Raw genomic sequence first — 14,524 nt, 5'->3', positions numbered from 1 at the left:
GCGTACATTGTTTTACTTTTTGACAGTGACCACTTTTTCACCACATTATCACTGCTATAAATTTGTCACTTGGCACAAAACGTGCCTGTTGTGCTGTCACGTTTCTTGTTTGTGCCGCATCTCGAGGTGCCAGTACCACAAGATGGTGGCCATGATGCCGTCAGTACAAATCATCTATTGTAGTTTTGGTTTCGCACTGGAACCTAATGGGCGTATTAGCTTTCAATGCATAAATAAAGTGTGCGTCACAATAGAAGTAAATAGCGTAACCACTGAAGTTGAACCCTTCGTGCATGGGATGCCATCACGAACGCACCTGCTTGATAATCAGTCGTTGCAAGATGTTCATGATGAAGCCCAACAGCCTTGGGTACAAGCTGAGAGACTGGATGACAGTGCGCATAAGCAAGGTGGGCAGGGGGCTCTGCTCCATCAGCTGCTGCATGACCACTGCCAGAACCTCTTGCGTGTAGATGTGCTTCTCCGCAAAGCACAGGGATGTCGCTGGAATTCAAATATCGCAAACAAGTAATGCCCCAAATTCCCACATGTAATGCCCACATCGTAATGCAAGTACATCGTAAACAAGTAATGCCCACATCGAAAACAAGTAATGCCCGAAATTCTGCAACGTACATATGTGATAAGGCAGGTAAAGAATAATGGAATAATCTACACTGACAAGATTGCATTTCTGCCATCCTCCTGTTGCTACCCGTATGTCGAAAACATTGTGAAAGATGAAGACCTAAATAATGCCAAAAAATGCATACTGACGGTAAACGAGATTGGTCTTTTGGTACCGCTTTAGAGTGCTTTAAAACGGCCATATGAGATGCCATTAGTATGATTGATAATTAGAAGCATGCTTAGCAGTATGAGTAGAATAGAATTAATTGCACCCTTATACAATATCTGTCAACAGAGTTCTGGCAGCATTTATTGTTCCAGTTTAAACAGTCCCATTCCCGTTTCATTAGTCCACAACAGTATATTTAATGACTTGGCAGTAACGGTGAAACACAGGATATGCGATGCTAACCTTTGATGACTGTTTTGACATCACACTTGGAAGGATCGATGTTATGTAGGGCCACCAGCAGTTCAGCAGGAGACACTGGACTTGTGAAGGTTGCTGTTGATTCAACTGGAAAGAAAGCAGGCGAAACGGCACGGTCAAGTATTTGCAATATCCCTGTTTCATTTGCACAGCAAACCAGCTGTCAAATGACAGCGTTTCCTTACGGTATTTTGCATGTCGGGCTGCAGAGAACCAATATGAAAAGTTATGTCAGCTCTATGAGGCCGGCGCATAAACACGGCCTCCGATCTTGCAAATGCACAAGAAAAGAAAGAAAGAAATGCTTCTTACCATGACTACCAAGTAGCCGATTAAAAACTTCTTTTACAACAATGGGATTCAGCTTGATCAGCTTGGGGAGTGCTGCTATCACTTCTTTCTGCAAGAATGGGAAGCTTAAATCAGTTGCTGTCCATAAACGAATGCAAGGTGAATTTCAACTCAAGCATGATGTTAAATGCGATAGAATAGCCAATCCATGCCCAAATGTGTTTTCAAAACCTGTTTCGGGACATAAAATGCCACAACTGTCTCCCCTTTAACAGTGCTAGTGAATGACAGCATAGCAATAAGAGGAAGTTTTAGCTCAGGAGTGCCTGTCTAAATATGTAAGAAAGGAGGACCTTTTTCTCGTCAACCACTGCTTAGATTTTGATGAGGTTTGTTGCATTTAAAACAAAAAGTTAAAATCTAGTGATGGTAGAAGCAGATTTTTATTAAGGTCATCAATTACATTTATTTTGAAAATTCCTAAATTAAAGAATAGAGCTAATACATCAAGTTTACAACTCCATAACGCAGTAATGAAAGAGGCCATCACAATTTTGTGAACTCCACCTAATAATAATATTAAAGCAAACAAAACTGATGTATTGTATACCGTTCTGAAATATACCACTAATTTTTGAGTAAGAGTTTTGCAAAATCCTGATAGACATTGTAACAAGTTCACTTAAGTTGCAAATTTATATACATACCAAATTTGTCCGCTTTAGATGCATTTGTTCGCATTAGAACTGCAACATCTACTTTTGGTACAGAGTTACAGATTTATAAACTTAGTGCGTCAATTTCTTTTATTAATTTTCCAGCTTGAAGTTTCAAAAATAATTCCAGGCCATACATAAGAATTCTGCTTTCTAGATTCACTAGAATATAACTTTTTCTCTCAAATGCAACAAATTTCATTCAAATCGGTTCATCAGTTGTGTTATGAAAGCATTTATGCATTTTATATGTATTTGAATTGGGAAATCGGACTTGGCTCTGAGCTAAAGCTTCCTGATAAGGCCTGATAGCGAATATGACTAAAAAGGATTCACAGGAAGAGGAATACATAATTTAGTTTTTTCTGAGGAACAATAAAAATAACATGCTGGACATTCTTGAAGCGTACAGTATAGCTGTTACTTTACTTTTCAGAGAAGCTTAAGGACATCAGGTCAAAGTGCTAACCATAGAAACGAAAAATTTCAATTAAGATTGTTCAAGAATTCTTGAGAATAGTTGCTTTGACATAAGCAGCATGTATAGGAAATTTGCAGGCGCAAGTTGGAATCAGCTAGTGCAAGACAGGGGTAATTCAAGATTGTTGGGAGAGGCCTTTGTTCTGCAGTGGACATAAACATAGGCTGCTGCTGCTGCTGTTGATGACGATGATGAAGCATGGCAATGAAGCGCATCTGCTGGCTGCCTAGTGCTGGCCAGTTCGAGAAAGATGCACTAGAGAGCCCTTTCTGTGCACCATGGTTGCAATCAAACTGAGACAAAGCCAAGTGTACCTTTGAAAGGCCGTTCAGCACTGGTATCAAGAACCGCACGTCAGACACACGCTTGTGGTAAAGGTCTCTGACCCTGGCCACTAATTCTGATGATGGTGGAGCTGAAACAAAAAAAAGAAGTGCATAAACTTGCATATGCAAGAACACCTTTAAGAAGAAGCTGTTACTGGAATGTTTTAGCATTTCTGCTGTGCCTGTTACTGTGAAATGAAATTCTGCTAATAAGAAAGCTGAAGCAAAGCATTACTAAGACCAAACCATCACACCACCACAATTTATCTGAGGTATGCATAGCTTTAAGAAGTACAGTAAGGCAGTTTTGCAGATTACATTGCTTCAAGCTCACATATTCATGGATTTTTAGAAGTTACATATAGTGTAAACAGAAAAGATGGCATAATAAACAGGCTTTACTAAAAACAAGCAAAAGAATTTCCACAAGTGAAAAGAAAGATGAAGAAGAAATGGTATGAGCGAGCACAGATCATGGGTAGCAACAAATTAATGACTCTGAACTAAGTGAACATGCTGAAAACAGATTATCCTGTACAAATATTTACTGCGATAAAACGTTTCTTCCTTACTGTCACGTAAATTTTGTGAGCTTGAATAAGGGGAGGGTAAAATTTCCACTTACATACACAATTACATAATTCCCAATTCTGGTCCGTTCAAATAAATTTGGCTGATACACTGTTTCGCATACATTTTATAAGCGCTTACATAAAACAGGATGTTCAGCCATACAGCTTAAACAATATCTCTGCCTCATTAGTCTTTCATTGCTAAGCACTTGCTCGATAAGAATAAGATGCATGTATACTAAGTGTGTGAGAGCAGTCATCTTCAAGACCGAATCGAATATCAATCGAATAGTGAGAGAAACAAACGGAATTGAATACAAATAGTTATCAAATGGTTTTCGACTGGTTTGCGAATACCGAACAGCTGTTCTCACCATCGACCTTCACATACTAGTGCATTCACAATGTTAGCAGGTTCTAGTCATTACAGTGCACGTTACAGCTGGTTTTTAACAGCACAAATGCAGAACTAAGAGCAAATTTATTTGCATACTCTGGACTTATCAGTGAGTGCGAATGACAGCGGTTTAGTCTTTAAAAAAATGTGGCTCCCTGAGTGACGCATAACGCTCCATTATGTAACTTCTCATGCTTTATGACTACTACTATGGAATTTAAGGTGGAACTTATCGCACAGTTTGTGATTTGAAGTATTTGAAAAATGTTCATCTTTACGAATAATTACCATTAGATTTGTTATTTGAAAGTTTAGAATATTTGCATGCTGCTTGGGCGCATTGCCCAAGGGATCACTCACTTTTGTCGGTGAGAATGTGGATGATGCGAGTGACGAGCGTCTCCGCCCCTTTTGGGCAGTTTTCCACCAGTAGCAGCAGCTCTGGGGAGGACATGCCCATGCCTTTGACCTGCGTTCACAGACACCAAGTCACTACACTAATGAAAGCATTATGACTGCAGAATGACAAGAATGGGCAGAGAAAAAAGAAACGAACAAACATAGAGTACCATGTTACTTCTGGCCTGCACAGTAACATACCAACTTTATACTAATGTGGTCATGCTGTTGGACTAGTTGGTACATAGTTTACAGAGTGAAAACAGCTCAAACTAATGGGACATAAAAGAGAGGCAAACACAGTGCTGATTTGCAACTGAAGATTTCGTGTGCAAGCAGCGAAAAACAGTTTGCTACACCACCTAGAAGTTCCACAACGACTAGGCTATGACGTCACTGTTTTGAGGGTGTCTGATCGAGCTTAGTTAATTTTTCATTGGTAAAGACAGACTGCATTGCATTCCTTTTTGTTGGTAACCTTTTCTTTCTTAAGTAGGGGAGGAAGTCACCAGGCTGCCACCCAAAACCAGGCTATCGAACAGAAAAAAATAACAGTTTTCGGTTCAAGTTGGCCACCTCCTCTGGAGCTTTTCATACATGCATTGCTTACACTTCTGGCTCAACTATGCTACTATACCCAATTTGTAAATACACTCCATGTTACTGTGATTTTAAAGGTAGCAGCACTGTTAGTACGGTTTTCAGTGCATTACATCAGGGGGAAGACTAGGCGTTGTGTTAACGCAACAATATTTGCATCCCATCCGATGCATGGACTCGTCAGGCTGAAATGAGTGCAAAGTACTCGAGACAGTAGAGCACATATACTTGTTCTTGTCCTAAGTATGACTGTGAACGGCAGGCATTGATCTCTTCGTTAGTGCCACTTAACAACAGGTTGCTCAGGCAAATAGCGTTACTAGGCTGTTGACCGGATGTACCAACAAAGCAAGCCATCAAGGCTCTCTTAGAATATTTATTTAACAGAGGCCTAAATTCAAGGCTGTGAATGGGTCCTTCGAATACGACCGTGTATTTAATCGCGTCCCACTGCCTGTCCTCATCATCACTCCTGAGTTCCCTATCTTTATCCTCTTCCCTCTCCCCCTGAGCAGAGTGGCACGCTGGAGGACTCTGTGTTTCCTCAATATATTCTCCCCCCCTCCCTCTCTCCCTCAATAAAGTTTCAATTCACATAGAATCCAGCATTGGTGTTGGATCTACAACAATTATTTTGCAACTACGTGTGGCCTGAAGAACAAACAACAGGTGTAATCCTTCAGTACACTTAGCAGCAACGTTGAGCTTTTGTAGAACATAAATTTGAGCTACTTTCCTGTAATTATTCTTCAGTTATGCAAATGAACTTGAACAGGTTTGAACTGGTCCTAACAGTTATTTTTTCTGCTTCGGAGTTGAACCGCAACTGAATCATTTTCAGTGAACTGAATTGAAATCCGGAACGAAAAAAGTTCCGGTTCGACACTCTGCCCAAGGCACTCCACTTTGAGCTAAACGTTGCTTAGTGATGACGACGACTTTCTTGGAGTTCTGTCTTTTTAATCATTTAGTTGTCCTCTAAATGTTTTACTTATTATATTCTTTAAACTATATCTTAAATCATCTCTTGCGGTGGTGAGTTAACACCTGAAATGTGAAAAGGAAAATAACTACGTTTTTCTACAACACTATCGGACTCAAGGTTGTGCTTTGCTTAGAAAAAGCAGCTTTGATGCTCCCAGATGGCTTGCTAATAAGCTATTCAGTACGTCTTTAGAAGTAGTGACAAATGTAGGCTCATGTATCCTCCTTGGAATAAAATGGGGGCAAGGAAATTACCTTAGCCAAAGTCTCCTGAGGAATTTTACTAGGGCAATGTGTTGGGTATTTACGTCACTTAAAAAGCAGCTGAGGCTCCAAAAAGGGAAAGCTGTTGTTAAGGTGGCTAAAAACTCGCTAAATATAGTGAATTTCTCCCTACGTTACCAACAGTGTCAAAGAGGTTACAAAGATAAAAAATAATACATTAAAACAGGAGTAGGTTGAGCTAGATGGGCAAATTGGACTTCTGAAATGCAAATATGCAAAGTTTCACAAAGAGCACAAGTCTGGAATACCAGAAAACAGCCCACAACTAATAAAAAGTGAAAAAAAAAAAAAACACAAAGGGCTGGTGACAGAGTCCTCTTGAGGTTGAAAAGAGGACACAGGGCCTATGGCTGTCTCCAGGCTATAACAGCCAGCCTAAGGAATGAATACTCTTAAATTCATTCACGTGTGCACGATGTAAACCTTGTTAAAGGGAAGGAAAACATAAAAGCACGTACGGGTCCTTCAAGGCCACGGAGAATGGTCCTCTTGATTTCAGCAATGGCACCCACGTACACAACAGCAAGGCTGCATAACAGATGAAAAATGTGGTCAACCAGTTTAGAAGAGAACAGCACAAAACGTACAATACTACAACAAAGACCTAAGTGCAAACCCTCGTCTTCATGCTGAAGTATCATACCCATGAAGCTGACAAGAAAATGACAATGGCTTGTGCCAACACACTATGAAGTTTTGGAGCTGCGAAGTAACCAGTGTGACAGCCAATGTGTGGTGTGCCACCAAATGACACTGAACACTGCTCTTGCATTTCATAACAAGAGGAAGTGCTTTTGTATTTGTTTTATTGCCCACCCTGAAGGCCTATGCAGCAGACTGCAAGTAATCTGACTCTGGTGAATTAGATTTTTTGGTCAATTCGATCCCGAGCAAAGCTCCCGGTCGGTGCCCATACATACACATGTCAGCTTCCTTTAAGAACGCCTATTTTTGACCTACCTAAGGAAGATTATGAACTGAAAATATGTCTGAAAATTCGGTCTCTCAAAGATGAAGAAGCTTTAGTTATAGTCTAGCATGTTTTCTAATAAAAATTCCATTGGCAGCAGCAGCAGCAAAAGTGAAGGCTACCACTGTTAACTTAGAATGTGGCTTGTGGGTGTCACTGTGGCTATCCATACAGCAAAGCTCGTTACAAGTGCAGTTGAACCCCAACATAACGAATATGGGTATAACTAGGCTTGTGCAAATGTTGAGTATATTTGCATATTTGCACATATAACCAAGTTGTTTCTGTTGGATGTGACTGTTCAAACGAGGTTCGAATCCATAAGATACACAGACTGTAGCCAACCAACTGTGCTTTAGGAAGTCATGACTTCACTCCAGAATGAACACAGACAAGAGAGGTACAACTGCTTTGGCCTTTTGCACAGCCACTGAAAGCCTATGGGTTTTCACACATTCTAGAACAATATGTGTTCAAACAGACAAATTCATGCATGGCCACACATATGGACAGACTCACTCATGGATCAGCTTGTGATTGACAGGCAGAAGGTTTATGTACAGCTGCATGCAGATCTTGGTGTTGTCTTCTGTCCAAACTGCAGAAATCCAAACCAAAACGCTCAGACCAACAGTGTAAATGTCAAATGGCCAAAGTGAAACAGTATTAGACAAGTGTTCCTGTTGAACCGAGACCATTCAGACCACGCAAACACGGTCGAAATTGTATAGTGATGCCTTTTTTCTATTCCTTTTGATGCTATCCCTAGTGGTCAGAGCATTACTCCGTGCACCTTATCAAAGGGATCAGACAGCCATGAACGGTGGATTATAAGAGTGGCAAAGAATTGAGCAGAAGGAATCACTACAAAATCTTGGCCCATGACAAGTGAACCAGCTACCTACCCAGTCACATCACACTGGTGTACAATGGCAGAATACAGAACAGGATCACATTTAAAGCATGTCATTAGGGAGTAATGAAGGAACTAGCTTGCCAAAGCTGGAAAGTCCAGCGGGGAATACGAGTCAGCTAATGTGAACATAAAGCATAGCTATAGTGTGTTCAATAAGAGAAAAAGATTTAAAAAAGAGGAACCTCTCAATGGTCCCCACTGCAACAGGTTCATTTCATATTTATTTTTTTATTTCTTGTTCACTGTGATACTTGAGAAACGAAGTAGACAAAGCAGACTTATATATTATGATCTTGAATTTCACAATACCAAGATGAATGAACATTGAAAAATAAGTACTATCATATTATTCCATAACTGCAACCGTGAACAGCGCAAACAATTTTTGCGTGCACGAGGCTGTTCAACAATCTCATCTTAACGACCTAATGTTGCAACATTAAAGCTTTTCTCAACACACCACTCTTGAGGAAAGCAAAGGTATACTAACAAAAAATAGTTTATCAAGGCCCTCAAGACGTAAGACTAATGGCAACATATCCGTACTTACTTTTTTTAATTTGAAAAATAAAAATATTGCAGACTTCAAAAATTCCAAGCAGGAAGGAGAACATAAAAGGGAACTTCAAATATAATGATTACAAATACAGAGAAAGCTAAAAGGTGGATATTATGTAAAAACACTTGTGTATGACAACTGTATAAAGAATAGAAGATTCAATCCCAATTCTTATCAGTATACAGAATCCAACGTGTTAGGAAAATCTTTGGCAAGTACGACATGCTCTGGCAATTTATACCAGTCCTCAATTGCTTGTGGTAAATCTACATTACTTTTAAATAATGTCAGTCGCATCAAAATAAACTGTCAACATGCAGTTGTCAGAAGAGCCAGCACTGCCCTGTCCAACTAGTAGGTACGTAAGCCTGGCAACTCACTCGGAGAGCCGTGGAACAAGTGCTGTGGAGGTGAAGGTTCCAGGAGGTACCTCAGGTACATCAATGCAAAGTCCTGCCAGAGATTCAAACAACAGGTTTGCTTGCTGTACTGGACACGGGTCATGTCTGAGAGATGAAAAATGAATGTTTACCTCAATGATTGGCCTGAAATTGCCTCGTTCGTGCAGCTGCTTGGCATGCTTTGCTGCCTGTAGCCGCACTTCTTGATTCTGAGAGACGGTCAGCTCAAGCAGTTTCTGCAGGTACTCAATCTGTCCTGGAGGCCGGTAGTCCACCAGTGATCTCAGGATCGACAGCCCATTGGCCACTGTAGACTGGGCATGCAATGGCAGAAATGGTATGTCAGAGGTGTGTTTCACTACATATTTAGTATATACTTCTCTCTGGTACTTAGGTGTACGTCTATGTCTCACTATAGTAGCTATGTTTACATTTCAGTGCAGTAGTTATTTGCAAGAACTATAGCAAAACTATAGTGAAGAGAGAGAGAGAGGAGATGAGAAAGGCAAGGAAGTTAATCAGAGGATAGGTATCCAGTCTGCTACCCTGCACTGGGGAAGGGGTAAGAGGAGACAGAAAGATCTAAAAAAAGAAACTAGAGTGTAGTATCACAGTATGCAATACCGCACTACTTTACTATAGTAAAAATACTATAATAAAGCTATAGTGCAATATTACAGTATGTAATGCTATACTACATTACTATAGTACTAATGTTCCACATTTCACTACTCATGTGTGGTAGTTTAGTACCTTGCAAACTCATGGGCTACAATTTGTACATAGCAAATTTGCCCTAAAGTAATCAGTTGAAACCTCAATTAGTTAAACTTAAAATAATCAATTATGCATATTGATTTCTCGTGCAAGTATTGTTCACATCTTCGAGCACTAACCCAGCTCAAGGAGTAGAATTGTGCTATTTGCCACAGGCAAGTTAAAACATTTCTGTATTGTCTAAAAAATACAAATACATGTGGTATTAAAACAGGTGAATTAAAAGCATCCCAGCTTACCTCATTTTGGCAGTACTGCTTCAGAATTATGAGTGCTTCTGATGTGATGGATGGTATCTCCAGAAAGAAGCGGCTGAACAACCTGATTGAGAGAAAAATGTCGACGATTGGAATCAGATGAGAATACACTTTTTTGCCCACCTGCCCACTCATTTATTTTGAGCACCACATGCAACAACTTTCATTAGTGTTATAAAACAAATTTCTCCGGTTGTATGGTATTCTGGGTTTTTACGTGCCAAAACCACGATTTGATTCTCAGGCATGCCATAGTGAGGGACTCCGGAATAATTTTGATTACCAGGCAATCTTTATTGTGCCCCCAATGCATGGGGGCACAGGCGTTTCTGCATTTCACCCCCATCAAAATGCAGTCGCACTGACCGGGATTTGATCCCGTGACCTTGTGCTTAGCAGCGCAACACTATAGCCGCTAAGCCACAATGGCAGGCCAAAATTTTTCCTGTGTGTCCCATTTCTAAAGAGTCACCGGTTTTTAAGAGTTGTATGTTAATTAAAGAACACTAAAGATACTGGACACATAAAATTTTCATGCCCCTAGCAGTTTTTCGTAAGTGGGTTCGTCAGTATTGTCTCTGATAATGACTGGGCCGGCCGTAACAACATTAGCAGTAAGCTCAGACTCCACCTGCTTTGACTTCTCGTTCTCACAAGACATTACTCTGTTGGGCGCTAGTTGCAAAGAGAAATGTTCACACAACTCACGCATCCCGGTCTCGTGTCTCGCACTTCTGCAGGATATCCATGAGCAAGTTGGTGAGGCAGTGGACATACGAGTCACTGCTGGTGCACTTTTCCATGGGATTAACAGTGCCGCCCTGCAGGAACCCCTGCAACTGCGCATACTCCTCGTACAGCCAAGCTAGGGCGATGTCGACGTGCGAGCGAAGGTCCTCCAAGATGTACTCCTTCAGCACTGCACAGTAAAAAGGAGCACTGCCGTTGCTCTACCAAACATCAATCACTTAAAAATTAGCAATGAACGAGAACAAGGGGAACCGAAAGGGCTCTATTTTTTAGTTAAACACAACTGCATGAAGCCAACGACTCCCAGGGTCAGATCTTGCAGACATACCCAATTATCCAAGAAAGTGTATGGGAGGACAGCTGTCACTGCAGCTCAATTAAAAGAGCATTGCAGAGCGTGTGGATTCAGCTCCAATTGGTAGCGAGCTGTGTTGTTATTCACTTTCAGTTCCCTTTACCTTATTGTTTCTACGTAACAATTAAAAATCGCAGGTAATTTCCCACATGCTTTCCTTCGCTTTATTGTTGATGAGCTTCATGCGGCTTTGTCTAAGTTCAAGTAAGCAAATAAGTTGTGCCGAAATATGTATGGTGGAAGGACAGCGGAGGCAGAGAATCAGATCTAAGTTTTCTTCAACTGCAGAACTCTCTTTGTGAGGAACCCTTAAAGATTTGAAATGCAGCAGTGCAAAAACAGTACGGCATGATGAAGACAGAAAGCAAGAAAGCAACACAGCAATTGTGTTGTCTTCTTCCGATTTGTCTGTCTTGTGCTGCGCTGTCTCATACTTCAGAAGCCTTATGGGTTTCCTTTCTAACCACATGTCAAAACATACACATTTCCTCAGAAATGCCTGAGGTGCCAGGGAAGGCCACAGCAGAGTTTAATGTGTGTGGCCCACACCAATTTCCAATCTTGGTGTGACATCTGCAGTGACAGGTGCACGCTACTGGTCCACTGTGTTTGTTTACAACAGAAGAGATGCTTATGTGTTTCCGTTTGTAGCCCCCAACTGCATTGGCAAGTGGTGGTACGTCCAGCTTGGGCACGCTTTCTCTGGCTCTGATCAAAAGAGAACTCCGCAACATTGCAATCCAAGTTGGAACACACTAGGAACATACCGAACATACTACAAGTGTAAAGCTTTCTTTTTTTTCCTGGTGAAAAATTGCTGGATAATCATTTTATAACCAAATACCACTCTGGAGAACATTTCAGTGGTTTGAATACATGCACATGCTTACTTAGCATAAGTTTACATAAGCATTCACACACACAAAAGAAACACGTACTTGCACTGATTTCTCCTCCAAACTGGGTTGCCAATCCAGCAAGAATCTTGACTTGGACCTACAGCAGTGAATAAGAAAGTTAGAACCAGTGCTTGTGAACACAACCTAAAAAAAAAGAGCGGGGGAGTGCTGAGAAGAGCTGCTGACTGCATAAAAAAAGAAAAAGACAAAGTAAGCTGTTCCTTTCCTTTAGTGAAGCTGCCACAACCCTTGACTCTTAATGCTCATCATTACTACAACTTAGCACAGCACTCCACCGCCCAACAATGATTAGTCGCCCAGAGGGCTGGCTAAGCGAAGCACACATTAGAATGACTTAAAGGGGTGATGGTTTGGGCTAGTTGGTTTTCCATGAGGCCGAGTGGTGCAGTGCGAAGCAGGACAAGAAACGCAAGAGAACGAGGACAAGTGCTTGTCCTCGTTTTTCTGTGTCCCTTGTCCCGCTCTGTGCTGCACCACTCAGCCCCATTAGAATGACAACCGCCATTGTTGTGTACAGAAAATATTCCTCAAAAGTAGGCCTGGGAAGCTATGAAAACTCACGAGCTATGCTGTTGTAGTGTTCCAGCAACCACCTCCTCGACAACGCAGCTTTTTTTTTGTTTGTTTACTCTCTATTCACACATTTTTGCTTACACTGCTTTACACGAATAATCTTGGCAACCCTTAACACATCCATTTTTTAACAATGAGTCGGGTATTATAAACTTTGTTGTTGGCAACAATGTCAGGTTTAGCAGTTCTAGTCGAGAAACGACACATGAATCTCGACCCTTTTCTTGAAGTGCTCAGCTTCCTTTGTGTTTCAAAGCCCTACATGGCCATTACAAAACAGCAGCACTTCCAACCTTGAGTACAGCGTACAGGCCTAACAGGATGTACAACCTAACACTAGAAGAACAGCAAGTCAACTTACTATACGGACACGTTCTTGTGAAGCCTAGGAATTGAGAAGGTCCATTTGATTCAATTGACTGAGTTTTCACACACAGTCACTCATCAATACCTTTAACAGTAAACACGTCTTTGCCACACCTGATGCCGATGCCATACGCCTTCTGCATGTACCCCAAAAACTCTCCCTAACCGAACCTCACATCTTACTAGGTGCTTTCCTTATTGAAAGTGAAGGAGAGGTGCAGTCCATTTGTTGTAAATGTAAGTAAGCAGTGCTTGGAAAGGACGTAGTTGGTGTAGCTTCACTGTAGCCGTGGCAGGCACAGTGACACACAAAGTTACGGAAAACAAGGAATACACAGGACTCAAATAAAGAAATAGATAAATAAATAAATTACTGCTTTCACTCTTCACCCTGCCACCAACATGCATGATCCACTCAAACTAGCAACAAAGTGAAGGAAGGTATGCGACAGTGACGGCTGTTCACTAGCTGTGAGATGTAGCCACAGGAAGTTTCTCAGATCCCCACCCCCCCAACAAATTTCCTTATGGTAAAGTTGAAGATATGCAAACATTTATGCTACAGACTGCTTTGCGATATGCAGCTTTGGACCAGTGCTTTCGAACCTATTTAGAAAAATGGCTTTTTAATCTGGCACTAAGTAAGAATAATCTGTACAAAGATATAGCCACGAAAAAGATGAACATGTCTGAAATGAAGACTGGTGTAATATCTAATCAGCCCTACATGAACTTGGCAAAACTGCATCCCGGATTTGCAGGAACATTTTAAACCCTGTAAATATTACGAGTCACAGCAGGAATCACAATCATGCAAGTATGAAAGAGGAAGAATAATGAAAAATCTTACTGGTGATATGCTGGTGTTGAGTGCCTCTGTAATAAGAATCAAAAATTGTCCTTAAAGTAAGATACGCAAGAAACATGACGAAATAATGACCGAGACACAGTGACCAGCAAGCACAACCCATACTTGATTCACGGCCAGCATCAAGAATCCTCCGAACTGTGGAAACGAGCATCTGGGTCATTTCCTCTTCAGAAAGGGGTCGTGTGATGTCTGCCAAGTTGAGTTGCCGGAGTCTTCGGCTTTTTCCCTGGCAAGATGAAAAGAGAGAGAGAGAGAAAAAAAAATGATGGGTGAAAATAGTTTCACTTCTAAAACAAAATTACATACTGAGACATAAAACAGTGAATAGAAATATAGTGAGCTACCTCAAAGCCTGTGGGAACAAGAACTGTATTCTTGGCCTCTTTTTTCTTGGCATCTGCTGTGGTTCCACCTAAAAAGATGCAGCGAAAAAAAAAAAAAAAAAAAGATGCCGAGATGAGAAACAGAATTTTGGCGCCGTTTTAACAGTTTAACACGGAGACGTGAACAGACACCCTCTTTATCCTATAAGGCTTAAAGTCACTTTACCATCAGGACACATGCACCTTAATCCCTTTATGTGTCTCTATTTGGAGAACACGGGCCGGGCTGGCCCTTTCACCTTCCGTCACTTGATCGTGGGGTCCAACACTTAAAGAACTAGCAAACTGTCCAAAGCGTTTTGCTCCAGTTTCTAC

At 41.1% G+C, this 14,524-nt stretch overlaps 1 protein-coding gene across 6 annotated transcripts in view; it reads right to left on the bottom strand.

Moving 5' to 3' along the window:
- Sym (symplekin scaffold protein) overlaps window positions 1-14,524 on the bottom strand; it is a 44,018-nt gene that overhangs the window by 16,427 nt on the left and 13,067 nt on the right. For all 6 annotated transcript variants that reach the window (XM_055071859.2, XM_050180406.2, XM_055071862.2 and 3 more), the window contains exons 15-29: window positions 14,171-14,238; window positions 13,929-14,052; window positions 13,806-13,831; window positions 12,035-12,092; window positions 10,700-10,910; window positions 9,974-10,055; window positions 9,089-9,271; window positions 8,937-9,009; window positions 7,601-7,679; window positions 6,570-6,639; window positions 4,204-4,312; window positions 2,863-2,963; window positions 1,373-1,460; window positions 1,043-1,147; window positions 317-504 (exon numbers count right to left, since the gene is read on the bottom strand). In XM_055071859.2, the coding sequence (XP_054927834.1) occupies window positions 317-504; window positions 1,043-1,147; window positions 1,373-1,460; window positions 2,863-2,963; window positions 4,204-4,312; window positions 6,570-6,639; window positions 7,601-7,679; window positions 8,937-9,009; window positions 9,089-9,271; window positions 9,974-10,055; window positions 10,700-10,910; window positions 12,035-12,092; window positions 13,806-13,831; window positions 13,929-14,052; window positions 14,171-14,238 (1,565 nt within the window). The remainder of the gene's footprint in view (window positions 1-316; window positions 505-1,042; window positions 1,148-1,372; window positions 1,461-2,862; window positions 2,964-4,203; window positions 4,313-6,569; window positions 6,640-7,600; window positions 7,680-8,936; window positions 9,010-9,088; window positions 9,272-9,973; window positions 10,056-10,699; window positions 10,911-12,034; window positions 12,093-13,805; window positions 13,832-13,928; window positions 14,053-14,170; window positions 14,239-14,524) is intronic.

This window comes from Dermacentor andersoni, chromosome 7, assembly GCF_023375885.2.
Source record: "Dermacentor andersoni chromosome 7, qqDerAnde1_hic_scaffold, whole genome shotgun sequence".
Classification (NCBI taxonomy): Eukaryota; Metazoa; Arthropoda; class Arachnida; order Ixodida; family Ixodidae; genus Dermacentor; species Dermacentor andersoni.
The sequence above is the reverse complement of the archived record's forward strand: the minus strand, read 5'-3'. Positions and strand labels throughout refer to the sequence as shown.